At 52.6% G+C, this 27,440-nt stretch overlaps 8 protein-coding genes across 8 annotated transcripts; 3 read left to right on the forward strand and 5 right to left on the reverse strand.

The window, feature by feature from the left end:
* Positions 1-984: 984 nt before the first annotated feature.
* Positions 985-2,274, reverse strand: PG986_007614 (60S ribosomal protein uL6). The gene is made up of 5 exons (XM_066843836.1): positions 2,106-2,274; positions 1,896-1,969; positions 1,677-1,724; positions 1,187-1,620; positions 985-1,132 (listed from the first exon to the last, which is right to left on the reverse strand). The coding sequence occupies exons 2-5, from the start codon at positions 1,939-1,941 to the stop codon at positions 1,079-1,081; spliced, it is 582 nt and encodes a 193-aa protein (XP_066699948.1). The 5' UTR covers positions 1,942-1,969; positions 2,106-2,274; the 3' UTR covers positions 985-1,078.
* A 775-nt stretch (positions 2,275-3,049) lies between these two features.
* On the forward strand, positions 3,050-4,385 carry PG986_007615 (retromer subunit PEP8; the record flags this gene model as incomplete). Its single annotated transcript, XM_066843837.1, has 3 exons — positions 3,050-3,266; positions 3,531-4,042; positions 4,113-4,385. The coding sequence occupies 3 exons, from the start codon at positions 3,050-3,052 to the stop codon at positions 4,383-4,385; spliced, it is 1,002 nt and encodes a 333-aa protein (XP_066699949.1).
* Positions 4,386-4,726: 341 nt separating this feature from the next.
* On the reverse strand, positions 4,727-8,333 carry PG986_007616 (uncharacterized protein; the record flags this gene model as incomplete). Its single annotated transcript, XM_066843838.1, has 4 exons — positions 4,727-5,562; positions 5,617-6,239; positions 6,293-7,652; positions 7,706-8,333. 4 exons carry the CDS (start codon positions 8,331-8,333, stop codon positions 4,727-4,729), a joined length of 3,447 nt encoding a protein of 1,148 aa, XP_066699950.1.
* An 852-nt stretch (positions 8,334-9,185) lies between these two features.
* Positions 9,186-10,377, reverse strand: PG986_007617 (Rad51-domain-containing protein; the record flags this gene model as incomplete). The annotated part of the gene is made up of 3 exons (XM_066843839.1): positions 9,186-9,997; positions 10,081-10,228; positions 10,291-10,377. 3 exons carry the CDS (start codon positions 10,375-10,377, stop codon positions 9,186-9,188), a joined length of 1,047 nt encoding a protein of 348 aa, XP_066699951.1.
* Positions 10,378-11,724: 1,347 nt separating this feature from the next.
* PG986_007618 (amino acid permease) lies at positions 11,725-13,864 on the forward strand (the record flags this gene model as incomplete). Its single annotated transcript, XM_066843840.1, has 5 exons — positions 11,725-12,163; positions 12,247-12,454; positions 12,518-12,727; positions 12,794-13,702; positions 13,747-13,864. The coding sequence occupies 5 exons, from the start codon at positions 11,725-11,727 to the stop codon at positions 13,862-13,864; spliced, it is 1,884 nt and encodes a 627-aa protein (XP_066699952.1).
* An 832-nt stretch (positions 13,865-14,696) lies between these two features.
* On the reverse strand, positions 14,697-16,632 carry PG986_007619 (uncharacterized protein; the record flags this gene model as incomplete). Its single annotated transcript, XM_066843841.1, has 3 exons — positions 14,697-14,783; positions 14,925-16,241; positions 16,324-16,632. 3 exons carry the CDS (start codon positions 16,630-16,632, stop codon positions 14,697-14,699), a joined length of 1,713 nt encoding a protein of 570 aa, XP_066699953.1.
* A 1,973-nt stretch (positions 16,633-18,605) lies between these two features.
* Positions 18,606-23,243, reverse strand: PG986_007620 (uncharacterized protein; the record flags this gene model as incomplete). Its single annotated transcript, XM_066843842.1, has 4 exons — positions 18,606-19,859; positions 19,990-21,803; positions 21,859-22,363; positions 22,413-23,243. 4 exons carry the CDS (start codon positions 23,241-23,243, stop codon positions 18,606-18,608), a joined length of 4,404 nt encoding a protein of 1,467 aa, XP_066699954.1.
* Positions 23,244-25,931: 2,688 nt separating this feature from the next.
* Positions 25,932-26,927, forward strand: PG986_007621 (uncharacterized protein; the record flags this gene model as incomplete). Its single annotated transcript, XM_066843843.1, has 1 exon — positions 25,932-26,927. One exon carries the CDS (start codon positions 25,932-25,934, stop codon positions 26,925-26,927), a length of 996 nt encoding a protein of 331 aa, XP_066699955.1.
* Between the last annotated feature and the right edge of the window lie 513 nt (positions 26,928-27,440).

Genomic DNA, 27,440 nt, shown 5'->3' on the forward strand with positions numbered 1-27,440 from the left:
CCCTGCTTCCACATCACGCGACACAGATCATGGCCCCCCGGCGTTCTGGAATTTTGGTATCGAAAGGAAGAGAAGACTTGTTAGTGGTCTTTTTTTATTTTCCTCATTTGCAAGAATTTCTGGCATCTTTTCACGAGTAATTGTTTTCCGCGAGGGAGACGAACGGAACGGAACGGAACGGGACGAGATAAGATGAGATGATATGAGATGAGATGAGACGTAAGGTTATGTTCTTCTGGAAAAGAAGATTGGAAACAAAAAACCGGGCTTTTTATTCGTTGGCGAATGGAACGCGAAGGATGGACGGAATGAGGATACACGACCCAATGAATTATTATCCAAGTTTAGGACTGAACGAGATGCAATTTGAATGCTCCGAGAAATGATAAAGGAATATACGTTCGTTTCCTCTTCTTGTGGACATATGATGCCCCAGAAACATCTTGCTTTATTGTGTATTTTGAGACTCCACTTTGTCAAGATAGACTTGGTATAAAGATACAATAAATACCCTCGCTATACTCACGTTCGATCGTCATGCTCTCAGATGCTCCCCAGACTTATGCTCTGCAACTTATCTACTACACCTTGCATACGAACCCAGTGTTCTGGAGCTCAGCTCCATCAGGTTGCAGCTACGAGCATGCATCATCGACACAGGAAGCATCCTTGACAAGACATTGGAGCCTTCTTGAAAGAATGGCTGGTTTAACTGTGTGTATTACCGGTGAACTCGGTGATCCACGAGTAGCTACAATCGTAACATCGTCACCCATACTAGACTCCATAACTCGAGAAGATCAATACGTAGATGAACCTTCTTGTGCCGAACTCAGCTAGCAAGCGTCCTCGCAAGATGCCGAGCATCCAATCTGGAGTCGAGTCGACTGCTCCGTGGGCCAAGGGGGGCTCATTGGTGTCACATTTGGGGAGATCGAAATGTGCTTCGTAAAGGATCCGTTCCATTTTCGTAGCTAATTCTGCCACGTAAGTGATGCAAATGTAGAACCCCGGTCACTCCTTAATGAGACCCAAAAGCAGCAAAGAAACCATGACGTCCGATCCATTTCCGCCCTTTTTAAGCATCATCCTCGATGTGACCCTTCTCCGACACGTACAGACCGTCCAAGAACTGGGATCATGTCAGTAAGAATTTCCTAGATAGTCCATTGCCTATTTCTCTTACCTTACGGATATCCTTGTTGCGGACACGGCAGATCTGTTGGATATCGGCAGCGGATTGTGAGACATCCTCCAGGGAGATACCGGTGAGCGTCAACTCATCCTTCTGGTTCTTGGAGGGCTCGATATCGACACCGTGGCGCATGACGACGCGACGGACGATCTTCTCGCCAAGGAAGTTGCGGATCTCGACCTCGTGGCAGTCGGTCTCGGAGTTCTTGTCGATGTTGACGTTGATGGGGAAATGGGCGTAGACGTAACGCATCTTGTACTTGTAGCCCTTCGTCACACCAGTGATCAGGTTGTTGATGAGGGTGCGGACAGTGCGGAGAGCGGCGACGTTCTTGCGGGCGCCGTGGTGGATCTCGATACCGATAACGTTCTTCTTGGGGTGGGAGAAGTTGACAGCCAAGTGGCTCAGGTCCTTGGACAGCTTGCCTGTTTCCTCCGTTAGACGAGCTCACATCGACGCTGGGTTTTGGGAGATTGCATACCCTTGGGACCGGTAACGGTGACGTTACGGGCCTTGATCTGGACCGAGACTATTCGCAAAAAAATCTGGTCAGCACAATGATCGACGGGTGGTTGCCGCGTTCGTTGTTATTTTCTTCTTCTTGTTGGATGTCGAAAATCCATTGCTTCCCCTCCAATGCCGCCCATGCTGCGCGCAAGCTGCCAAAAATCGGAATCCTCCAAGGAAAAGAATCACGTACCGCCCTCGGGCACCTCCAGGGTCTCTTCGCTGTGAATGTAACGCATCTTGTCGTCGGGGTTGGCGGATGTCGACCTGTGTGTTCAGAAAGGGCCGAGGTTAGTTATTTGATGCCCGGGCTATTGCAGCAATTCTCGAGAAAACCGGATCTCGAGAGTGTCGACGACGGCAAGGGAGGTCGGGAGTGAAATGGCTGGGGACATGTGCATACCTGAAGGAGTTGAGATGCGGTGATGTGAAGTCCAATTTCGGGGCCACAAGCCAGACGTCGAGATAGATTCAATCAATTTCGGAGGGAGAGTGCTTAGCCCGCACCAAAAATTACTCGTAAAAAATTGTGAAAGGCGAGGCACACTAGGGCACACTTGCACCTTATCGGATCGAGCTGTGGCTGACAAGCGTGGCTGGAGCCACAGCTACCCCACCAGAAACCCTCGGGCTAAGCACTTGAGGTCCAGATCTGATCCCCTGCCACCGAAGGCTTATTTCGGTTACATGCAAGTACTGGATAAACGACTACCTGACCTACGCAGTCATGGGCATGGGCATGGGCAATTGTACTTCACCATCGCTGACATATTACGTGGTGATCTTCTCTAGGTACCTATTCTTGACGCCTATAAGTTGGTAATTGAGTATGTCGTCCGTTCGGCCCTGAAGCATGCATGTGCTGGAATAGCTGCGCGGGGCTTAGGAGGCCGAATAGGATCTTCGGAAATACATGCCTACTTACATACTTGGCGGCAGTTCTGCGTCCCCGAAGAAACGCGTCGCTGCCTGAGTAAAAGGACCATGTCTCCATGTATTTGGATCAATCGTTGATTTGTTGTTGCTGACTTCCACCTGTATACCATCCAGCAAGCTGATTGGCCTTCTTAGGGCATGTAGTGAGCACCGACATCTCCACATGTATCGGTCGGCGCGTTGAACTGCGGCCTGCCGATGAGTCGCCGCCTAGTACTTCCATACGTACGTACTCTAGTGACGATTGCAGCAAGAGTTCCCGCCGAGCTCCACCTCTCCCCCAGGCACAGGCACGGGCACTCTCTTGAAGCTACCTGGTTGCGTCGCGACAAGAGCCCGGACGGCCGAACGTCGCAACTTCTATTTCTATACCAATACCACCGCCCATTTATCCAATTGAGCCTCGCAGCCATGTCGTACTTCTTTGCCACCCCCGTCGACATCGACGTGGTCCTCGAAGATGCCGACGAGCGCTCCATGGTCGACGTCAAGCTCGACAAGAACCGACGGGAGAAGGCGCCGCTATACATGGACGGCGAGAGCGTCAAGGGCGCCGTGACGATACGGCCCAAGGACGGCAAGAGGTTAGAGCACACAGGCATCAAGGTGCAGTTTATTGGCACGATAGGTACGTCGACAAGCAGCAGCAGCAGCAGCAGCAGCAGCAGCAGCAGCAGCAGCAGCAGCAGCAGCAGCAACTACAACAGCACAAGCAAGCAATGATGCCTACCATACACACATCCCTCCCCGTTCGTTCGTTCGTTCGTCCGTTCGTTCGTTATCCTCTCGGCGGGCGTACCCTGCGCGAACTGTCACGATAGCCTACCAACCCACCAACCCCCTTCCCCCTCAGTTTGCCCTTGACTTTATCTTTGTCCTCTTTTCTATACAGGCATCGACACGGTGAAGAAGAAACTAAGACGGCCCTCAGAGATGTTCTTCGACCGCGGCAACCACTACGAATTCCTCTCCCTCAACCAGGAGCTCGCGGCGCCCGGCGAGCTGCAGCACCCGCAGACGTTCGACTTCAACTTTAAGAACGTGGAGAAGCAGTACGAGTCCTACAACGGCATCAACGTGAAGCTGCGCTACCTCGTCCGCGTCACCGTCTCCCGCCGCATGGCCGACGTCATTCGCGAAAAAGACATCTGGGTCTACAGCTATCGAATCCCCCCCGAGATCAATAGCAGCATCAAGATGGACGTCGGAATCGAGGACTGCCTCCACATCGAATTCGAGTACTCCAAGAGCAAGTACCATCTGAAGGATGTCATCGTTGGCCGCATCTATTTCCTGCTGGTCCGATTGAAGATCAAACACATGGAACTGAGCATCATCCGGCGCGAGACCACGGGCGCCGCCCCGAACCAATACAACGAGAGCGAGACACTCGTCCGCTTCGAGGTAAGCCCCCCTTTATCCTCCTGGGGAGCGTTCGTGTAAAAGGTGCCATACTGACAGACGCGGCCTGCAGATCATGGACGGTTCGCCATCTAGAGGAGAGACAATCCCTATTCGCCTCTTCCTCGGCGGATTCGACTTGACGCCGACATTCCGAGACGTTAACAAGAAGTTCTCTACACGATACTACCTTAGTCTGGTGCTGATTGATGAGGATGCCAGACGATACTTCAAGCAATCTGAAATCATCCTATACCGGCAAGCACCTGATGTCGTACAGGGACAATCACAAATCACTGCTGTGCCTGATCCCGCACGGCCTATGCCTCTGCCCGTTGAAGGATAGAGCTGGGTTGTTGGTGGTGGGTTACATATCCCCCTTTTTGTACTTAAGGCAGTTAGTTGCTGGCGAAATTCTTGAGCATGGGTGGCATGGCGTTTATAGGTCTTTAGAGGCACTCTTGTAATAAAATGCGGGCAATATCCAAATCATTATGCACCACAGGCCCCTCAGTCGCCCTTGCTTTTTCCCTGTTAGTTCTGAAAGTTAAGAGACCAAATACCATATGAGACCACCGAAAGATATCATTAATCAGCAACGACGTTTTGTTACTATACATCATCTCGCAAGATTGGCCAGCAAGAAACTACCCGTCCTTTCTCTATTCATTCTCGCTTTTTTTTTCATCACAGAACATCCATCTCGTCCCCTGTGGCAAATCCGAATTGGTTGTTCTGTATGGCAGCAACGCGGTCCAGCTCTGTCTGGTACTTGCTGCGGATATCCGCCAACGTCACCACCTTCCTCTTCGGCGTAGCGTTTGCTGGTTGGTCTTTCGACAACGGCTCTTCCGTCGCGATCCACGCCTGCTTGTGGTCCACGCAGCTCAGGACGTTGATCAGCATGAGATACTGTCTCGTCACAGCCGTATCCAGGACATCATCGCCATTTTGCTCATCCGACTCGCCGAGCTGTTGTAATTTATGAATGCGGTCCAAAAGGATGGCAGCGGCCCCACGGTAATCGTTGCGCTTGATGCGCCATGCGTAGAGGATCTGATGGTAGGGGACACCGGTAACGACGTCTTGGGTGGCCAGACACTTCTGGGCGAGAATGTCGTCAACCGCATTCTCCAAGTTGGGGAAAGGCAACTGGACAAGCTCTGCATTATGCAAGTTGTCGCACATCTTCTGGATGAGTGTGCGCAGGCACGAGTGCTGTAGAGCATGATCGGACATGGCTACTAGCGTGGAATGGGCCAGGTCAAACTGAGAGACGCCGATGGCACCACTGAACAAGCGGCTTTGGATTTCCGTTCGCACCTCGGCGGCATCGGGTGTCTTGGCATTGACGAACTCAAGTGCTAGCCGAGCAAATTCTACCACGTATGAGTGTGCCCTCTGTCTGTCGAAAAGGGCTACGACGTGTGAATAATACCGTGGGAGTCCCGAGTAGAATAGTCGCCATTCCGTGTCGTCAAGCAAGCCACTACTCTGCTTGTTAGGATGCTTTCGGGCGACGCCTATTGTGAGCGAGGTTAGCGAATGAATGAAAGGGGATGATTGACGAGCCTTACTGAGACCATAAGCTGCTTTCTTGAAGTAGGTAGCAGCTGTGGTGAAGTCCCTTTGCGCAAGGTGGACTCGCCCTTGCACATAAGTAGAAAATGGATCAAGTTCTGAAAAGGGAGCCAGCTCTGCGGCCAAGTCCGACCTGCTCTGGACCAACAGGGCGCATTGTAGATTCTGCGAAGGTACCTCAAGAATACTGTCTGGGGTGCAGAAGTTGGAAGCAATCTCAGTGATGCCAAGAGGAATGGAAGTCATGTCTGGAACTTCCAAGAGGTGCCCCGTGCTCCATTCTAACGTTGTGATGGCTTGGCCATCTTCCCCTGAGCGCTTCGCTGCAACTGGCGAGCTTCCCACAGAGTTCGATCTCTCTGTCTTCGCCAGCGGCACCGTAATCTGTGTCTTCGCCAGCCATCGGACTAGCTCAAGCCTCCGCAGGCATTTTATTAGGTATCGGTAAACTGTGCCAATGTCGAATCTTCTGCTCAAGGCGTCTTCTGGGTTATCAAACTCAAACTCCATATGGACTAGAAGGATCAGTTGACTGAAGCAAATGTTCCATCGCAGCTCTGCCATCTGTTGGATTGCTCTCACGGCCATCTTTCGTCCGAATTCGGTCAAAGGCTCCTGGCTTTCCCGCATCGATTCCGCAGGGGGTCCATAAGTTCAGAAAGTTTCCGATACAGATCAGGAACCACTGCCTGGAAGGTTTGTCCAAAGGCATCAGTGACCACGGCGCAGTCCTCATCAGATGTCTGTCGCCAGAACCCAGCTTTGTCTGAGAAATATTGGATCCGCTCGCGATCTGTCTTGGGCGAGTCCTCAAATAGTTCTGAGCGAAGTACTGAATAGCATATATCACGCATGCTGTCCGAGAACCCGTCGAAAAATGTCAAGCCAGTGGTGACAAGGGTCGCTACGAGGTCTAGGCCTTCGTAGCTAGCGGTAGGATTGTGGGAGATCTGCTCCAACTGGTTGCATTCCCGAATGGCAGACAAGCTGTCCGCACAAACGACCCAGGTCAAGTCAGAGCCGGCATCAAATGCCAAGGCCAAAGCCTCTCCACGTTGCTTGTCCAGTTCCAAGACCAAGCGACAAAACCATCGCCACTGCTGATCGCTCGAGTTCCGGAATAATTCGTAATCCATGCCGCCCGACGAGCTTCGATCTAGCGTTGAGGTTGACGCGATGGCAGAGCATATGGCCTCAGCCAAGCCCTGGCTAGCGCGTGAAGCTGGTTCTTTTCGGGCCCCGAGACCTCGCTCGTATATGGAAAGAGCGGTTTCAAGCGTGGCCCGTGTGAACCTACCAGGATACAGTATCACCTGCAACCACTTCTCCGAAACGTCGGTAGGGTCACAAGCATTGGGTTCTGGTGCCCGAGGGCTTGTCCGGTCAGGGACAGTGGCCGTCCAGCCCGACTGCCAGGCTTCTTCCACATCCACAGTCTGGAATACGAGATGCTGAACTTGGTGGTTCATGTTGTTCTTCCACAGTATCCAAATCTGCATTTCCCGTGATGCATCTTGCGCAACCACAAAATCGGCAACGGTCCACACATCTGAACCAGAGGGTGGTGACGGAATCAACCGCGCACGCGGAAATAAGTCGCGGATCGTCAGACCTTCCTGGTCGGCTTCGATACTCCAGAATTTGAACTCTCCGGTGCCGATGGGGGAATACGTAACACATGTGCGTTTGCCGTCGGTCGTGCCGACAATCTGAATCAGGTTGCTCTGAGAGGGATCAATAGTCCATTTGCCGACTTCCTGGGGGTTTCTTTCTGCATCCAGCAAGTCCCTTGCTTCGAGAATCTGCCCGGTTTTGAGGTCCCAAGTACGCAGCCGGTGATCAAGACAAACTGTAAACAAGTAAAAATTATTGCTGTTGAGGCCGAAGTCGGACACAGCTACCGAGGTTGCGGCGGCGAGGTCCATGTTGACACCGCCGTACTTGACGGTATGGCTGCCTTTAAGGAAGCTCTTGAAGCCTTGGGTCCATCCTTTGGAGTTGTAAAATGTCTCTTTCCATGGATGGTTCGAGGCTGAAATTGAGTTAGCCATGTAAGGGCGGCAGTAGTTATTGATGTGAACTTACCATCATGGGCTTTGTTGCGGTCCAGGCGAATGTTACCGCCATCATGCACTGTCACGACGAGAAGATCGTCGCTGACAGCAAGCAGCCTGTGTGGATGCTTGAAGCTGAAGCCGGAAGACGTGTATATCTTGCACAGTTCGGCCAGACCAGCCTCTGATGCGGATGGTCTGCGGAAATGATCGGGTCGCAAAGTTATGGTGTAGAGATGATTCGTCCGGTCTACCACGAAAACAGTGAGCGCATCGTGGTCTTTGGGGTCGGCGAACGCGACGCAGGAAGGGCGAATGGGATGCGGGAAGCGGAGATTGAGGATTACGTTCGCATCGGGGCCCTTCTTGGTCCTGCCAACATCGGCGGCGCGCAGGTTGAGAACGGTGTTGTCGTCAAGAACCCTCCACAGAAAACTTTTGGGGCCAGCATGGTGCTTTCGGTGATAGATGGAGGAAGCTGTGGCGCAGTTTTGTATTCGGAAGATTTTCTCGTCCTCTGTGTTGTTGGGCCGGATGGGGCCGCGACGGCCTTGAGAGTTGACGGATGGCAGCTTCACATCGACGAGGTAGGAGCTTGAAGCTGGTTCAAGGTTGAGTTTTGTCTCCTTGTGAAGATACAAGAGTTCCCTGGAAGCCATGCCGAGCCCATCAAGGCTGCGCTCTGGCAGCGCGCAGTGTATTCGGTGGTGTTGGGGTGGTTGCGATGTTGGGCGCGGTTCGGGATGCGATATTCTGCCAGACGCGGTGATGGAGAGCTTTCAGAATAATTGTCGAACGGATTTGTTTGGCCGACGTTTGCACGCTGCTATGCTACACAATGGCAACCGCCCGTCAAAGCTCGGGCTGGCTTAGGCTTGGCTTGGCGCCAAAGGCGATTGAGGTTGGTTTTAGTGGGACCCAAGCTACTTACTGCCTAGAAGTGTTGACGTACAGCGCTAAAGCACTAGAACTACGTGCCTAAGACCTCCGTGCCTGGCATCTGGATAAATGTCCCTTGAATCAGTCCGGTATGGGATTAATTAACAAGAACCAATTCTTCTTGAATAAGAAGACGGCTATAAACGGGGTAGCTGCAATTCCTCACCATTATACCATAATGGAAGGAGCTTGACGAGGCAATCATGAGTCGGTTTTATTCCCAGAAGGCTTCAATGAATCGTATAACCCCATTCATGAGCGTAAGGTACCTAGGCAGGTAAATAGGATGTATCTTTGGGAAAGGGAAAGGAGGAACAGTCAACTACAAAAACATGAAATGTCAAGACAAGTACCAATTCACTCGAACTGCGCTTGCAACGCCTAACTGCAATACTGCTTATACAGGGACAAACAAGGTGCCAGATTCAAAGCAAGAATGCAAGAATGCAGATCTAACCGCCCAACGCCCAAAGCTATGCTAATGTATCCATCCTCCCATGTCGTAACATCATCATGGAATTATTTTGTTTTAGTAAAAGATCCTTGCCGATGACCTTCATTCCGCCACCCACTCATTCCTTCTCCATGTCCTTAGGAGCCGGGTCTCCGATGCCATCCTCGTGAATGGCAAACAGACAGTCGCTCTCTGGCAAGCACGGGCTGTCGTAAATCTTTGCGATACGCGTCTCTGCGCGACCCTTCTTCAAGCTGATTCTAGTGGTCGAGGCATGGGCAATAATATTACCTCCAATCGGCTTCTTTGGGTCCGGATTGAACATGGCGCTCGGTCCACCGTCAACCTGTGCAACGACCTGGTTGGTTATGACAACCGCAATGCCAAACTCATCTGCCAGCCTCTGCAATGTACGCATAAACTTGGCTAAGTGTGTCTGGCGGGAAGACAGTTCTCCTCTGCCCAGGAAATCAGTTCGGTAGAGTGACGTGGCGCTGTCCACGATCAAGAGCGAGAATCGCGTCTCGCACATCATGGCCGACGCCTGAGTCAAGAGTTGCAATTGATGATCAGAGTTGTAAGCACGTGCGTAGGCGACGTTATCAAGCACCTCCTCGCCATTCAGACCAAACCGGTTGGCGACAGACAACAGGCGCACCGGTCGGAATGTGCCCTCGGTGTCAATGTAGAGACACTTGCCCTCGCCGCCACCCATGTCAAAGGGAAGCTGACAGGTAACGGCCAACGTGTGGCAAATTTGGCTCTTGCCGGTACGAAACTCGCCAAAGAGCTCAGTGACGGATCCAGTCTCGACACCACCGGCCAAGAGGGTGTCAAGATTTTTGGAACCCGTGGAGATGGAGATCAGCTCGCTTCTCCGCTGATGCATCTCTGTTGCCGTTGTGAAGCCCATCGGCACCAGCTTTGAGGCTGTAGCACACGTTAGTACATCTCTCTCGTTCGCCTCTCAAACGGATTATGAGATTTTATGGGCATCGAATACAGAGACATACCTTCAGTCAAGATCTTGGTAGCTTTCTGCTCAGAGATACCCTTGATCTGCTCCAGTACACGCTTCGGCGTATAAGCAACAGACTCGACAGTCTGAAAACCGCCATCCGTGATCAACTGGATGTCACGCTTTGTCAGGCCAGCGACACCCTGTTATGATGAAGTCAGTATCGGCTCGGCTGATACAAGCATAGTATAATGATGATACACACCTCAAGTGCCGAAAGTGGCGTGGGTGCGCCAGGGCCAGTCATGCCACTATCGTCTCCATTCTGGACGTCTTCGTACTCTTCGGACATCTTGAATGTCGTGAAACGTCTGGTCTTCCGACAAAATGATCCAGACAATTGAGAGAAAGTTATAGAATGCCTGAGCCGAGATCGACAAGATGAGAGGATTGAAGACAATTGCCTCGAAAACTAAAGTTGATGGGTTCGGAGGCGTGTTGGAGGGAGCGCGACTCGGTGGCAAGTCAACAAAATCGAAAACGCGAAGGCACGTGCTAGGCTTCTGGTCATTAACGGCAGCCAGCCAGCCTGTGCACGGCTTCAGCAAGTACGGGTCACTCGGGTCTGGCATTAGCGCACTTGTTGGACTAAAGCTACATGTAAGGTTAGGTAAGTACCTACTTAGGCACCAGCACCGCTTTTTGTCCAGGCCATGGTGATGAAGCATTGGAACAACATCAGGCCCGACTTCTTCCTTCTCATCGATCAATTGATCCATGCATGATCTCAACGCAGCGCGAGTCTGGGAGGGGGCACAGTCTCCACCGACTCCAGAGTCCTTATCGACGGCGGATCATGGACCGACTTCCCTGCCCTTTCATGACCTTATGTATGGATTTAGAGCGTGTATCACTATGTACATGCTTAGGTATTTACTGACTGTCGGCGGTCAAGCCCAGCAGCATGAGCCGGCAACTGGGTGAGTATATATATTTACATCTAGCCTGTGTTCCTTGGGACAGGTGGGCTTCCACATGCATCAGCATGATGACATCCCCAAACCCCACATTCCCCGAAGGCAGCTCCTGCAGTGTCGGGGTCGCAGCCAGAGTGGGTAGTGGGACTCTGACATCCCTGTGGGAAGAGACATCCAATACGTTTTCGCTGCAGGGCTGCAAGGTAGGTATGTTGTATCACTGATATCGCCAGAGTCGCTTGATCGCCAGCACTGGAGGCTGTCGGGGTTGATAAGCGACATGATGGTCTGGGATGACTGTCGTCCCCAAGGGTCTTCAACCACCACCGGTCGTATGCGCATTTGTAGTCTGAAGGCATGCATGCCCATCCATTATATTTGGCAGATACCAAGTTTGCAAGCATCATTACACCTGTCAATCGGCACCACAGCGCCATGAACGTCGAGGTGCAATCTCCCCAGCCGTCCTAGCGAGCCCTGATGCGACAGTGACACAATTCGCATTGCGCATGCGATCACTCGGATATCTCGAGCTGGCCATTATACTGATCGAGGTCACACTCGTGCGACTGTGCGAACTGGCGTGTCTTGATCGGAGTCACGGATACTTGCCTACCTACCTTACTCTTTGATCAATTGCTTCCTTTGCTTGAACGGGCAGAAGGTCGTTGCGCCGCCACCACTTACTCAGCCGCACTGCTGCCGGCGCAACGTTGCGCAAGATGCCGTCCTCCAACCAGAGTAGTCCTAACAATCACGACATCGAGCTGAAGCTGTTCCCCATCAAGGAGGATTTCTCGTCTTCGATCGCGCAGGGAAGCAACGGCACGATGCGGGAGCCCATATACGACGACTTTGCTACCCCATCCGGCGGTCTGCATGGCCACCATCATCTGCACCATCCCTCGGCGACGCCGCCGCGCTTCCTTCGCAGCTGGGCTGATGGCTTTCGGCGCGACCCCAACCAGCGCATCACGCCCAAGGATCCGATATCCGACATCATGACGGGCGAGTCCGGCTCACTGCTGACGCAACAGACATCGCACAACGGCAGGATCCCGTCAGGGCACTCTTATGACATGCGCATGGCAGCTCTTTCGACGGCGCAGAGCAGTCTCTTGCGGAGGCTGAAGGGAAGACATTTGCAAATGATTGCAATCGGTGGGTCGATAGGTACGGCTTTCTTGGGTTTGAACAGTAGAAACTTTGCAAGCGCAGCTAGCTGACTCGGCATATCAACACAGGCACCGGCCTCTTTGTGGCTTCGGGTAGGTCTCTGGCAGTAGGAGGCCCCGGCTCGCTACTACTGGCCTATCTTTTTGTCGGCACCATGCTGTACTTTACGGTTCAAGCCCTCGGGGAGCTGGCAGTTGCCTTCCCAGTCGCTGGTTCGTTCTCGGCGTATTCTACGCGGTTCATCGATCCGTCATGGGGCTTTGCCATGGGATGGAAGTGAGTTGCCCGTCCAGTAAAACAGACACGTCCATGTAACCCAGTCCACTAACCATAGAGAAGCTATGCGTTACAATGGCTTGTGGTCCTTCCCTTGGAGATCATTGCTGCTTCCATAACGATATCGTTCTGGAATCCGAATATTGATAGAGCGATATTCGTCAGCATATTCCTTGTAATAATTGTCTTTATCAACCTATTCGGTGTAAAGGGGTACGGAGAAGCCGAATTCATCTTTGCTATCATCAAAGTAATAGCCGTAATAGGCTTCATGTAAGCCACCCCAATGACATGTTGGGCCTTGCAGCTAGTCTTATTAGCTTACACATGTTCTCCCAGATTACTAGGCATTGTCCTGAATATAGGCGGCACTCCCAATGGCGGCTATATCGGTGTTCTATATTGGCACAGCCCTGGCGCATTTCACAACGGCTTCAAAGGCCTATGCACCGTATTTGTGCAGGCGGCCTTTGCTTTTGCCGGGACCGAACTCGTCGGCCTTGCCGCCGCTGAGACCATGAACCCGCGAAAGTCGCTGCCTACCGCGATCAAGCAGGTCTTCTGGCGTATCAGCCTGTTCTACATTGTGGCGTTGACTCTGGTGGGCCTGCTGGTGCCGTACACAGATCACCGGCTACTGCAGGGTGAAAGCAACGACAAGATGACGGCAGCGGCGTCGCCCTTTGTTATTGCCATCGAGAACGCGGGGATCGAGGTGCTGCCCTCGGTCATGAACGTGGTGATCCTGATCGCGGTTCTCTCAGTCGGCAATTCGTCCGTGTTCGGGTCCTCGCGCACCCTCGCGGCTCTCGCCGACCAGAAGCAGGCGCCTCGGGTGCTCGCGTACGTCGACCGCCAGGGGCGGCCCCTCGTCGCCATCATCGTCGCTTCCTCCATGGGCCTGCTGGCCTTTCTTGCGGACCTCGGCGCCCAGTCTACGGTGCTGGACTGGCTGCTCGCCATCTCGGGCCTCTCGTCCCTCTTCACCTGGGCCTCCATTTGCCTGGCCCACATTCGCTTCCGCCGCGCCTGGGCCGGTCAGGGCCACAGCCTCTCGGAGCTCGCCTTCCGCTCCCAGTGCGGCGTCTGGGGCTCCTGGCTCGGGTTCGGGTTCAACCTCCTTGTGCTCGTCACCCAGTTTTGGGTTGGCGCCTGGCCCGTCGGCTGGCGCGAAAAGTCGCCCCGCCAGCTCGCCGAGAACTTCTTCCTGCAGTACATGGCCGTGCCCATCGTCATGGTCTTTACGGCGTCCACCGCCTCTACTTCCGCACCTCTGGGATCGTCCGCACCAGCCAGATCGATATCGACACGGGCCGTCGCGACTTCAACTTGCCCATCCTCGTGGCGCAGGAGGCGGAGGAGCGCCGGGGTTGGCCCAAGTGGAAGAAACTGTACAAGTTTCTCTGCTGATTTCGGAAACCGGTTTGGAGCTTGTACGCATATCTATATAGCATATGATGACGATGACGAAAATAAAGATCCAATATGATCACGGGGATGAGTGCTCTCCTTGCGGATGAACCAAGGGGTCTCATTGCAAAAGGCGTCCCTCTTAAGTAAGGCAAGCCTTGGGGTTTGTTCATTCTTGGGTTTTGGTTCAGCGGGGCGTCATAGGGCCAGAGTCGGGATATCATGTGGCATTAGAGTGTTTTTGTAAATGGAGTTGTTCTATGCGAAAGGGGCCATTGATGGCCTGTGCAATTCTCCAGTGGTGCCATGGAGATTTCGAAGATCTAAATCGACGTGAATCGGGTGGCTCTTATGGTCGGAGCGTCACGATCGCAACACTACGCGAACTGACCCAGAAATGGTGTTTGTTAAGCATGCATGGGTGAGGAACACGATTTTTGTATTTCCTTCAATGTAACACACCAGGTCTGGCAATAAACATACATAGATATATTGACATCGGACCATGGTGGCTCTCCTCGATCTGTAGAATCTACCAAATAACAGAGCGCCTAAAAAGTTGCGATCTGCGATCCAGAGGGGGTATACAACCGCGCGCGCCCTCTCTCTCTCTCTCTCTCTCTCTCTCTCTGTGAAAACACCCCCTGATATTGAACAGACACGTATACATGCAGCCATGAAGCGTTCCTGCACGAACCTTTCACCAACCTTCCAAGATACAAATACTATGTAGTTCAGCTCTCCGTTGTGTGCGCTCCATCCGTCGTCTTCTTCCACTTCTCCCAAGTCCAACAGCACAAGGAAAGGATTGCAATCTCCATTCTGTTCAAGGTCATGGCTCGTAAGTGGGCGTCCTGAGACGTGCAGCACCGTGGAAAGTTATGAGGAAGATTTCATCGTCGTCGTGGATTGGTCCGCCCTGAGCGGGGATTTACCTAGAAATCCCAATTGAACCCCCCTGATTTGGCCCCCTGCTTCCGGCCAGGCATGGATTTGGCTGGCTCGGGCTCTTCATCGCCGCCGTCACCAAACATCCAATCTCGGTTGGTGCCTTTGGCACCCCCATGCCATCGCCGCCAATGCGGATACCTCGGCCACCAGGAGCGGCGCCTTTGCTGGAAGGTTTAGTCGGCTGGTTCTCCTTTTGGGCAGGAGAAGAATCGCTCATGGCGAACTGGGACCCAAAGGCCTTGTTTCTGTTCTTCAAGTTGGTGATGTTACCGAGTGCTTCGGCAGAAGCATCGTCCTCGTCCTCTTCGCCCGTGGTCCTGTCCTTGTACAGTTTGGAGTTGGCGTTCTGAGAGGCACCGCGGGGTACGGTCTGGCGCGGTGCGACAGGAGTGCCGTCATCCTGCATTTCAAAATGAACCTCGGCGGATGGGCGGGTTCGCTGCTGAGCAGGGTGCTCGTTCTCCTCGGCCACGTCATCGCCGGCGCCCCAATGGCGCGAGTCCTGGTTGATTCTTTGCAGAGTTCGAGTAGGAGCAACCTTCTGGGGAGTAACGAAGTCATCAAAAGACCACTGGCTGCCGTGCTTCGAGTCGCGAGGCTTGGGCTCACTCTTCTCTGGTTCCTCTGGGGCATCAGAGCCGTCGCCGAATTCGAAGTGATCGAACCTCTTGGGGTTGGGCCGGTAGAAAAGCTCGGGGCCCTTTCCGGTGTTTGCGTCATTCTCGGAGGCCTCCTCGTTGAATAAACGACTGGGTTTGAATTTCTTATCCGCGCCCGATTTCGGGGCAATGGCCTTGAAAGGCGATTCGGAACGCTCACGAGCATGCGCTTCTGCGTTTCTGGCCGCCTCCGACTCCTCTTCCCTCTCAAACAAGCGACTGGGCTGGAATTTCTTCTCTACTCCGGCCTTGGGAGCGATAGCTTTGCTCGGTGATCGAGACCGCCCACGGCCCGAACTTGGGGATCCTTCCTCGTCGTTGTCTGACTCCTCGGCAACAATGTCGTGGAAGCTCCGCTGTGTCGGTCGTGCTCCGCCTCTAGGGGAAACAACCGACGCGGCGGCAGTCCCGGCAGGCTCTTCTCCCAAAATCTCGTCGAAGCCGCGCTGCTTGGGCTTTACTCCACCCCTGGGAGAAATCACCGACGCGATACTTTGGTTGTTCTCTTCACGAGTTCCGAAGAGAGGCGAGTTGTTGGATTCGCCACGGGGGCGCACGGCAGGATCCGCCTTTTTCGGGGCTGAAACGGTGTCGCTGACCGACTTGGCGGCGTTGGTGATCATCTTGATCTGCTCCTGGCTATCACGAATGGGCCAGTTGCGCCCCGTCTTTCCAATAACATCAACCTGTTTCAACATGGCTCCTTGGTCCCAGCTTTGGCGGATCTGTACGATCTTGCCGTCGTTGTCAAAGGTAACAATGTGTAGCTAGAAGCCGGATTCGTTAGTGAAGTGTCCAATTGCAGGGCCAAGGACAAATAGAGACACGGGCATGGTGCCAATTACGTACAATGGGCAGGATAACTGTGCGGTCTGCCAGGAAGTTGTCATCGAGTCCGGGCAGATAGGTGCCGCCACTTATGACGAACTCGAGGGCCGTGTCAAATTCGAGGACAACGACATTGTCAGCTTCGACTGCAGTGAGGACGTCTTCCTTCTTCTTCTTGATCTGGTTGCGTTGGCTGCTCAGGTGCTTGATGATGTCGGCGGCAGTCTTGAATGTGGTGGTGGTGGTGATGTAGTGTAGCGTCGCATCGGTTGCGAGCAGGGATGAGTTGGGGGCAGCAAGAAACTGCTTGTAGACGCTTTGCAACGACATGGTGGGTTGTGTAGAAGATTGCCTTGCTGTCGCTGTACACCGGCTGGGTCCCAAAGTGTGGTGTAGCTTGTGCGAATGTTTGCGACAGAGTTTGGTCGTGAGAACCGCAATGCGCCGGAGGTGGGATGGGATGGCGGGAGGGGTGAGATGGGCAAATAGAGCCGAGGTTCGCTACTCCAAGCAACGCCCACACTATGTAGGTAATTTATGTATGTATGTACCTAGGATAGTCTTGGCCTAGTCAAGTAGCCTGCTCAAAAAAATCCCCCAGAACCAATGCAAAGTGGCAGGACGGAGTTTGGGGTTTGGGGGGTGGAAATCACAGCAAGAAACCACCTATCTATGCTGCTGGGCGTTTGTTGTTGTTGTTGTTGTTGTTGCTATGTGATGATGGTGTGGTGGTAGCAGGAAGAAAGAGGGATCACCCAAAGGGCAGAAAGAAATATGGCAGTATCGAATGTATGGAGTCCGGACGGGAGTAGCAGGGCAGTACAACATTGAACCAGGCACAATCCACCTTCTCTTGGTATTAAGGGTGGTGGTGGTGGTGGTGGTGTCCCGGCAAGTATAGAAGACTTCGACCTCGATGTTTATGTGACAAGACGCAGGTAGCAAGGTACCTCCCGTCTCTAGGCCTGTCCTGTAGCCGATTACTTCCTTACCTAGCAGGGAGCGAGGGAGCCAGGCTCCTTGAGTCCTTGCAAGTCGGCCTTGCTAAACTGCATACTAAAACAGGGAGGTCGACTAGGAAGTGTCGCCTGCATCCCGGGCTCTGGCTCTATACATACCTAACCTACAGCTTCTATATATATACCCTGCACAGTATACGTTAATGCACGCACTTCAAATTCACTGCCGCCAGCCTGGTGCAATATACATGCATGCAACTGTATTGCGCAGGCCAGGCGCACTTCTTTCTGGACGGGAATGGAGCCGGCCATGCGACGCGCTTTCTGGCTGCACGGCTTCGGAAAGTTGTTTTTGTTGATCATCGGGTCTGGCCATCTGCCTTTTCCCTCCCTCTCTTCCTGATTCGGCCTCTGCGTCAACAAAGGCCCCGTCCGACGCGCATACGATCCTATCAGATGCAAGATGCAGTGGACGCGCAGCCAGTGACCAGGCCGGACTCTGTCCAACTTAAAATTATGAGGACCTGCCTGGGGGACTGATGATGAGGCCCCGCTCCCAGCAAGGAATAAAAAAGAAAAAGAAAGAACCCCCCCCCCGCCCAGCTTATTACCTACATGCAGCCAGTTTAATGCGGCCCCCTGCAGCAAGGAAAAAGCAGACAGACAGTCACTCAAGTCCAGAGCAGGCAGGCAAATCGCCGTTTCCTTCATGCATTGCTACATTCATGCAGAGCCAACAGAAGAGATCTGCTGATGAGTCAAGAAATCACAGACGGCGAGTAGGATCTGTCCGGCTCCTCCTCATTGGCGGCAGTAAATGAAGCATGTCTGTCACATTTGCTACCGGCCGTATTGGTACGCGCGACTTGTATTGCTTTCACTTCTGTTCTTCTACTGCTGTGCTGCTCCGTACGTATTGTACGTTGCTGAGCAAATGAAGCGTCTCCCAATGTCACGACTGTCAGAAGACTCTAGTGAGTGTAAGACCCCACGTGTGCCCATCTGGGCGGAGTAGTTCCTGCTTAAGATGCGTCGGTGCCCATTTCTACCCCAAGAGCGCAACGGGCCCACGAGTTCAGCATGTTTCATCTCAGTGGCAGGGATCGTCGGTTTCAGCCATCGGGACTAGCCCGTCAACGGGCTACGTCCCAAATTCCCAAATTGTCCGTACAGTATCTGAGCGCCGGCTACAGCCCGGAATTCTAGGTCGCGACACTGTAGAATCTAGAAGAACGCGCAATCGGGGGCTTTCGTTCCTGGTTGGCTTATGATATTTCCGGGATATATATATGGTACAGTGCTCGGTGCTCACATCGTTCCTATTACAATAGCCGACGATTACTACTAACGAACAGGTGCCTCCGAGTTTGGTGGGGCTGAGCCGAATCTCGGATCGTACTCTTGATAGTGAAGAGACCCGGGCTCACGGAATTCTTCCCGCAAAGGACGCCGTATAATACGCTCGCTGCCTGGTGATGGTTCGTGGGCCGGTGATAGTGTAATACTCCCGTGTCCGTAGTTAAGGCTGGGAGACCCCGTTTCACGATGCTCGAGCCGTCTCGGGCCGGCATATGTGGTATCCATCTCGCGTCTGACCGGCCGGCGGATAAAGTACTCGCCCTCGGCATCGCGCATCCTGACCAGTTCGTACGTTTCCACGTATTGGATGCGTGCCTGCTCTCTACGTATACCCGGCTCTTCCGCATACTCCTCTGCGTTGGGACTACGAAATACTCGGCCACCTCGTTCGCCTGTCAGATGGCTCCGCGATGAATCAATGCGGTGTATTTGTTCAATCGCCACGTCATGTACTGTCGCCACTGGCCTGACGGTTCGAACTTCGTTACAACTTGGTGTCTGAGTGGGTGGAATATACAGCGTACGGTCCTGGTGGAGCTGAGAACTCGGCTCTCGATGGTGTATCACCTGTAGACGATCGTCTTCTCTGCCACTTCTTGTTGGCGATATCTGTCCGTATGAAATGAACTCCGAATGCAAGGCCTGACTAACAGGACGCATCAAAACAACAGGTTGGTGTGGTTCGTCAGTAGGATGTCGACTATAAATCGCCTCCCTTCCCGCCACGTTGTGGTCTGACCCAGCTTGTTGGTTCAGATGCGACTCCAGGCCAGAAAACAGGTCGTCACCAGGTTCTGTCTCTGTTGGCATGGGTAGAGGAGATACTTCCACAACCCCTTTCGTCACTGTAGGCATCCCTCCGTTCTTTGGACTCTCTCTTTTCTCCTCGAGTCCTCCAGGTGCCGAGGCTAAACGAGCAGTTTCTCGGCGCTCAGCAGCCCACATTGCCCGGATAGCTTCCTCTTGGCGCGACTCCTCGGCTTCTGCCTCTCCATCCCTTTCGTCGTGACTGCTACGTCCCATCTTGGCCGCAATGTCATTGGACTTGGCATTGCTCTTCCGTTTTAAATTACCGTGATTGTGGCCCTTTCGCTTCTCCTTTGAACTAGATTTTTGATCACGACTTTTCCCGTGTGATTTTTGTTTGGGAGTCATGGATGGCCTAGCACCATAATCAGGTGACGGGTTTAACGGTGCTCCCGGCTGAGGCGGGTGTGAGATAGGGACGGCCTGGTGTTCCTGATCACGCTCATATTGGGTTGAGACTTGTCTGTTTTCTGGGGCCAGACCCCTCTCGTAACAACTTGACGTATCAATGTACCCAACATCAGCCGTCACAGAGGGTGGTACTGTGATTGCGTTGCCATACCCCCTCATGGCGGGTGCCAGTGACAGTAGAGGGGTAGCCTTCAGTACCAACCCATTCCGCGATTGTCTCACGTACCTCTTGAGGCTGGCCATACGAAAATGGTACCATAGAAATGGGAAATGCCTCGGTGATTATGGCCTCTTTTTGGGCATCCATTCCAGGCAGGTTTGACAAACCACTCAAGTCGGGGACATGTATCATATCCACTGTCCAATCAAGGAAGGGCGCACCGGCACTTTGAAAGGGGCCAATGTGGATTTGTTGAAAATGGTTCGCCAATTGTGGCAGCGAGAAAGCTCTCAGCTCCATTTCGGCCCCGTCATCAAGATGCAAGCAGCAAGCCTTGCACTTTAGCCCGTTGGTATTGCGGACAGGCCGCATCTCTTTCTTATTCGAGAGCCCGTCAATGAACATCGCCAATGGGGGGCTCTCAGAGAACCGTGATCTGTACCGTTTTGTCAAATGAAAGATAACGATAGAGACCCGAATGTTTCCCGGTAGGTCCCTCAAACTCGTTAAAGCCATCCAGACGTCGCGCGAGTTGAATGCCAAATCGTCGAGCTGTGCGCGATTTTTGTCTTCAGAATAGAGGCCATAATCAATGTGGTTTCTTTGGTACGCGACAGTATTGTGTTCGTGCGGACTAGGAAAGTGATGCTGTTGCTGATAAGATGGTACAATAGGCGGCATATTCTGTTGAGATATCCCTGGCCGCTCGAAGGGTGTATGATACGACGTATCATAAGATGGCGGGATCGAAAATGGTGGCTGAGATGCTGGATATTGGGGATAATGTGGGTGTTGGTGGGCTCCGAAGTCAGGTCGATATGGAGCTCCGTAGCCCAGATCACCTTGATGGGGGAACGGACGAGGTTGAGGAAAGGGATTAATCGGCGGTTGCGCTGGGTATTGTGGCTGGTAGATCCCTGGGTATGAAGTAGGCGTGCCAGTTGCAGTGGTCGTAGACTTGGACAGAGGATCCGGGTGAAACGGGGGAGTTGCAGGCCACTCAGACCTCCAATAAACAACTATATTTCCTTGACTTAGGGAGCTTGTATGTTTGGCGGCATAATGCTGAATGACCCCTTCGAACCCGTAAGCCTTCGAGTTACCGTCACATCCGTTGCATAGAAACAGCTCCTTTCGATATGATTCTGTAAGCGGCTTAATCTTCACTTCGAAGAGCCATTTCATATTCTCCAAGGTCAATTTCTGCGTAAAAGGTCCCTCGGGTGGATCGCATATCGGGTCTTTACCAGCAGCACGAGCAGCAACTGCGTCCTTGGCCACTTCCGCATAGAACCTCTTGCGGACGTACAATAGCACATCGGCGGAAAATTTTGGGCAGCTGTCCTTCTTGACTTTGTGGCCATTGTGCCAGGCATTCTTGATGGTTTCGTCGGCATATTCGGAGATCTTCGCTCGCAAAGGCGCCTGGGCATCATCCCAGTCCTTGTCGACAAGTTCTTTTGATCCACGTTGCGTCCCATGACCATCGGAGCGATCTTCCGTCTTCACTTGAGCAGCGATTGGATGGGCGTTGAGTCTCCGGTCTTGTGAAGCTCGTATATCTGCATCCTCGCGTTGCGATAGCAAGCGCGGTTTCAGAAGCTCCCACGCGTTGTCATCTAGGGGCTGGATGATTTGAAGAGCAGCTTGGAATGATGGTATATGTGCCAAGACGTTGGGTAGAAGGGGAGGCTCAAGAAGTGCAGCCCTGCGTTCTATCTCCAGCCGCCGGGCTGCCTTCATCTCTTGGATCTCTTCCTGAGTCCTAGAACGGTTTGGCACAGGGCAGGAGAAAGGTTCTTGGTCTGGATCGCGAGTAAGCAGTAGTCAAGGCTAGTTGGGGTTGTGCGTTTAACTCACTATGGGCCAAATGCGATGCAGTATTTTTTGTATGCGCATCCACTGGTACTGTAGTAAATACCGGGATAGATAGACCACTTGATGGCTGAATTTTTCCATCATGGGATACCTTATTATGTGCCCCCGAGGGTGTGCCCTCGTGACTTGTGTCAGGCGACGGTTCAACTTGCATCTGGCGTAGCGACTTCCGCATTTGCGAAACTCCTCCCGCAGACTCCCATTTCTCCCATCGACTTGAATCACCACGAAGCTCTTTGCCCCTGTCATCGAGGCCCTTCAGCCATTCTTCTACCGTAGCGAGGCCCATGGCTTTTACCGTGGCAAATTCATCCTTGAGCTCCTCAACATGTTTCGTATAGAACAATTTGGTGAGCTTTACGTCACTGTGGCCTTGAACATTTTGAAGGGCTCCTGGAGATAATATATTTTTCTCCTCAGTGAGAAGCACAGAAGGCAGAGCGGGTATGATAAGAGAGGGTGTTGATGATAGAAGCAAGTCAATTTCCTGCACCAAGTGTTAGGTCTGAACTCTTTCAACGCCGGGCGATACACACCTTAAGAGATTTGTCAAGAAGGCAAGGGCCACATGAGCTCACTGCAAACGGCCATATAATGCTAATGCCATGTTCCCCTGGGCCAGAGCGTGCCTTGTGATTTGCAATGACTGGGCTTGGTGGCTCACGCTTACCACAGAATTGACATTTTCTGCAGCAAGCAAGTCTCCACATCTGTAGTTCAGTGTGATTCCTCAGAGGGGCAGGCATTCTCGGCCAGCATCGTCGTCTTGATGTTTGCCATATCACGTCCGGCTTCAGTTTGGGAAGGTGGCCTTTGCTCGTCACTGAAGGGCAAGTCGTATGCCCATTTACAGTGGGTGAAGGATCTAGGTAGGAGTGAAAGGTTCTGTTGGTCAACAGGAGGTTACCGAGTTCCCTGGGAGAGACAAATGTGAAGATATGCTGCCAGATCTCTGCGGGCAACGAATATCTTTCACTTTCATGACAACCAGCTGGAGATGCTGACTGTTGCAGCAAAGTGCCAGCCGGAGCTTCTTCTACCTTGGCTTTTTTAACCGACTCTTCTGCAGCTTGAGCAAGATGTCCATCGTGAGAAGATTTCCTTTTCCTTGTTTCCGAGTTGGTTTCACTCGAGTGATTCACGATAGTAGGAGATGCAACGCCGACAGCATCGGTCATCCTGTGTTGTTCGGAGGAGCTGCGCCCACCGACATCTGCTTCAGATGTCGTCAAGATATCAGGACTAGAAGTGTCGTCTGGCCTTCCGAAGCCGCTGTTGACTTCCGTGGTCATTGGCCAATCCTCCCTTTCTGCATTGAGGGAAGCAGGGGCAACGTCTAACGACGCTTGTTCGCTGATGCCAGCCATGCCGAGGCCGCCCCTTATACCTGCCAGTGTCTGGATCTGACACGAAAGAACAGACGCGCCTGAGCTTGGCACTTGGTGGAGTGACAAGCCCCGCGATGATAATAATAGCCAATGGCTATATGTGAAGCAGGAAACAAACTGGTGGAGTAGGTTGATGATATATAAGTACACAACCAATATATCCTCAATGAACACTTGTCATCAAGGTTAAAGCATGGCTTTGGCCTTGTAGTCAAAGCAGGTGCGGGGAATATGCCCGGCAAGGCAAGTCACAACTCGTTGATGGAATAGTTGTGCCTTTACTTGACGGACAAGAAAGTGAAGAAGAGGGAAGGGATAAGCTAGCAGGGCTAACAAGCGGATTACTGCTTCAGCACAGTGAACTTGACCACGGCTGATATGACTGTGAGTTTACATGCGCCTCTCTATTTTGGGAGATGAGTATGAGAGTGGCAAGAGGGGCTGGCTGGAGAGACTTGGGATATGCATGTCAAGCACTCTGTCTCGCAGTAGAAGGCAACGCTTCGACGAGCAATAAGCTTGTGGGACGCGGGAGCAGTCGCTGTTCGCCCAGGCTGAAATTCTTGGGCGAAGACAGAAACTTCCTCCCTAGTAGGTTGCTCAAATGGGTTGTGGGAGTGTTTTCTGATGGGGGTCATACAGGATTGGCCATGAACTTTCGTCTGCGTCGTTCCCCGGATGAATCGCGATGATACCGTGGTGGCGGTGATACTCGATTGAAATGCATGGGAGTCTGGGATGCAAAAGTTAGGTGGGCAAGTAAAGCCCATCTCCAATCGAGGGCAGAAAGTTGATCCGACTGGGCCGAATGACAGGATGGGATCCACACCAACCCAATGGATGGACCCCAACTAAACCTTCGCCTTTGCACAATATGCATAAAATACTATATCAGTCGTGCCACCGTTCTTGAGCAATATGACAGGCTCGGAGAGTTCTTATTTATATGTACAATCAGAGGACAGCTGTAACAATTGAAGTTATTTCTATAGCTTTCGAAGCATAACATATCGCTGTTCCAACGCCAATCCCTCGAAGCCCATACCCTAACAGTTCGTTCCCACCAGGGGTAACGTTCAAACACCATACCGATGTGTAAATATGATCGCCATCCTAGTCCATGACTACACCCTTGTCCTATCGGAATATATATCTGCCAACATTATATGGTTCATGTAAAGCAAGATCAAAAGATCATCAGTCAGTCCCCATGTATAGTATTCAGCGCCGGGAGGAATATGATGGCCTGTCCGTAACCATCGGCGTTGTTCCGTAGTAAGAGGACGTCCCACGGTATGAGGTTCTATCTGTGACCATTGGCTTCGGCCCGTAAGATGATGTCTTGCTCGTGACCGTTGGTTTTGGTCCATAATAAGGGGCGGGTCTTGTTCCACGGGAAGTGGTTTTGTCCGTAACCATGGGCTTTGGCCCATGATAGGGGATGGGATCAGTCGCCATCGGTTTTGGCCCATAGTAGGGCGTAGGGTCAGTACGCATTGGTTACTACCTACTATACGTCGTCGCCTGGGCTTGCTTGCCTTCTTTCAACCACTCCAAGTTGCTGTATATCATTAGAGCCTTCAATTGTGGCTTAGAGCTGATCCGGCATGGCATGAATCTATCGGCCGTATTCTGGCACCAGGCTTCAATCATTTCTGTGACACCACATTGGCTATCTTCAGGCACACAACCATCCTCTTGGATCTTGTGGGATCTGAGATGCCTTTTGTCTCATAGTAGAGGTCCAATGCCTGCCTCCCGTAATCAGTGGCATGAAACAGGGTACCGCTGGGTGGCTGATCGCCGGAGGCGTATAACCTCCAGTGCTACACCTGGTTAACAAGCTGTTCAAGTACCCTATAAGGTGACGGGTTTACATATTTGTTTACTCCATGCTCTTGACTTGCCCCTGGCGCTCGTGGTCTGGGTAGTACCCCCGTTGCTCTTGGGCTGAGCAGCACCTCCAGTACCCATAGACTGGGCCGTGCCTCTGGCACTCATGGATTGGAGAGGATTTGTATATAGACTTGAAATAAGGTAAAATTTACGCTGGTGATGTTGGAACTGGGTAGTGTAATAGGGTTCCAGAGAACTCTTACTTGGATTCCCCGTGTTCATGCTGTGCAACATGGAGTTATATATCCTTCACAGGTCATATAGATTGGAAGGGCCATGTCTCTTTCCCAGAGTGTGAAAGAAAAATTAGCCGCCCATGGTCTTACACCTGGCTGGCCTGGAGGCCAGGTAGTTATTAGATCATTCGATATGATTACAGTTATCTTGCGTTCTGCTACCAACAGCATAAAATTGAAACTCGCAATCGGGAAAGGGTACAAGACTGCGATATTGATGCCGCTGAAGGGTGTTCACAGGCAACAGCCCTACTCGGTTTTCGGGCATCCCGTCCGGCGGTTCCGCCGCAACGGGCCACCGGGGTCACCGAGACCGTAGTTGACCACCACAGTCCCGGAGTATGTTACGCGAGGCAAGACAGTGAGTCTGACTGGTGGCTTGATTATGCCCGACAGTTCTAGAACGCGAGTCCATACGCTCGCCAGAAGCTCCGCAGCCAGCGTCTTTGCCCGCGGACTCCTTAGGCTAAATAGATTGCAACCGTCGATGATCGAAGTGAGTTATACGAGTGCGCCGTGTGTCTTATATATACTGATGTACCACCAAATAGTACGAGATCGGGCCAATGTTAATTGGTACCCTGGCCAACCCCCCATCGACCTCGATGGCTCTTATCCGCTATTAGGTGATCATTCTCGATCAGGGACCGCAAAGGTTGACGCACGTTTCGTGGGAACTCATGCGCGGCTGGCCCCAAGTCTTCGGTGGCTGGATGTAGCCAAACATGCATCTTCGAACAAGCGGACCGGAACAACTCCTTCGGCCACTCTGACGGACCAGCAAACAACTGACCGGCATGTCGATCAGAGCCGCGGCTCCTCCTCTATGGGGGCTTTCAGTAGTATCTGCCTCGCAACTTGGCGCATGGCCCCATCGAAGCTCCGAATAGCGATCTATATACTCCTACCAAAGGTAGGGCGTCGGATCTATGGACATTCTGGCTCCTCCCTGGTCCAAATACTCCCGTTCGGGCTGTACCTGAAGTGCTTGGGTGATCCTGATGCCCTACACAACGAGTTCAATGCCTTGGAAATGGTACGCAAGTACTCTTCGGTGCCTGTTCCCCGGCCCCTGGATATAGTGTCCAGTCCAAACGAGTCAAAAGATCGGCCTTATAGTGCCGACATGTATGTTCTCACGACTCGCATACCCGGCGTTCCACTTTCCGATTGCCAGGAAATGCTATCGGACGAAGACTCTGCAGAGTTTGTCGTTCAAATGCAGGGCTACCTGACCCAGCTCCGAGCCATCCCCAAGACGGTGGGCCCGGAATATGCCATTTGCAATACCCTTGGTGGGCCACGCAGAGACTCGCGAATACAGGATGGAAACCCGGTAGGGCCGTTTGTGGACGAGGCGAGCTTCAGCCAGTTGCTGCGCAACTCAAATGATCCAGGCCGCAGAGGGCACAATACCGTATTTACGCATGCGGACTTGAAAGCACGGAATATGGTTAAGCTATCCGGCATTCAAGAGAATATCACCCGTTACGGGATCCATCTCCCCCCCCACTTCCCGCAAGGACAGTAATCTATATGGATTGAAGCCTGTGTCATAGCCGAGGATTACACCGGAAGGCATGTAGATTTTGGGGTAGGGGCACTGCTGTGTGATGGCGCGTAACTCCCGCACACTTGAAGAGGTGGTTGGCCGATCCAGGTGGCCAGGTAGCCAACACGCACCTAACCTGGCCTGTTTGGCGGACCTCAGCAAGGCCCCAGGCAACCGTAGAATGCCTCTCGGACGGCTAACCGCCAACCGGCTTGGAATAAAAGGAGAGAAGAGCTTCGATGCCTTCAAGGTTACCTGTATTTGCACAGCACTCACGCGGCCATTTTCCATTTCCCCATCCATACTACGTCCAACCACCGATCAAAACCAATTCACTCGAAGCAATTAGTGGAAATAGATCTTTATCACTTTGCTCCCCACCAGCAAGGCCTCAACTTCCTGTGAGAATTCACCATGGATCTTCCGGTTCAAATAGCCCCCCCTACGACACCGCATACACACACGGTGGTGTTCTTGCATGGGCGGGGAGAC

Source organism: Apiospora aurea (genome assembly GCF_038362705.1).
Source record: "Apiospora aurea strain CBS 24483 chromosome Unknown utg000005l_segment0_segment0, whole genome shotgun sequence".
In the NCBI taxonomy this organism is placed as follows: Eukaryota; Fungi; Ascomycota; class Sordariomycetes; order Amphisphaeriales; family Apiosporaceae; genus Apiospora; species Apiospora aurea.

What these genes read in the sequence shown, in the direction of transcription:
- PG986_007614 (XM_066843836.1), bottom strand. Translation starts at nt 1,941, where the DNA reads ATGCGTTACATTCACAGCGAAGAGACCCTGGAGGTGCCCGAGGGCG. An exon ending in CACCGTTACCGGTCCCAAGG is followed by an intron (nt 1,621 to 1,676) that starts GTATGCAATCTC and finishes CGGAGGAAACAG; the next exon opens with GCAAGCTGTCCAAGGACCTG. An exon ending in GCAACAAGGATATCCGTAAG is followed by an intron (nt 1,133 to 1,186) that starts GTAAGAGAAATA and finishes ACATGATCCCAG; the next exon opens with TTCTTGGACGGTCTGTACGT.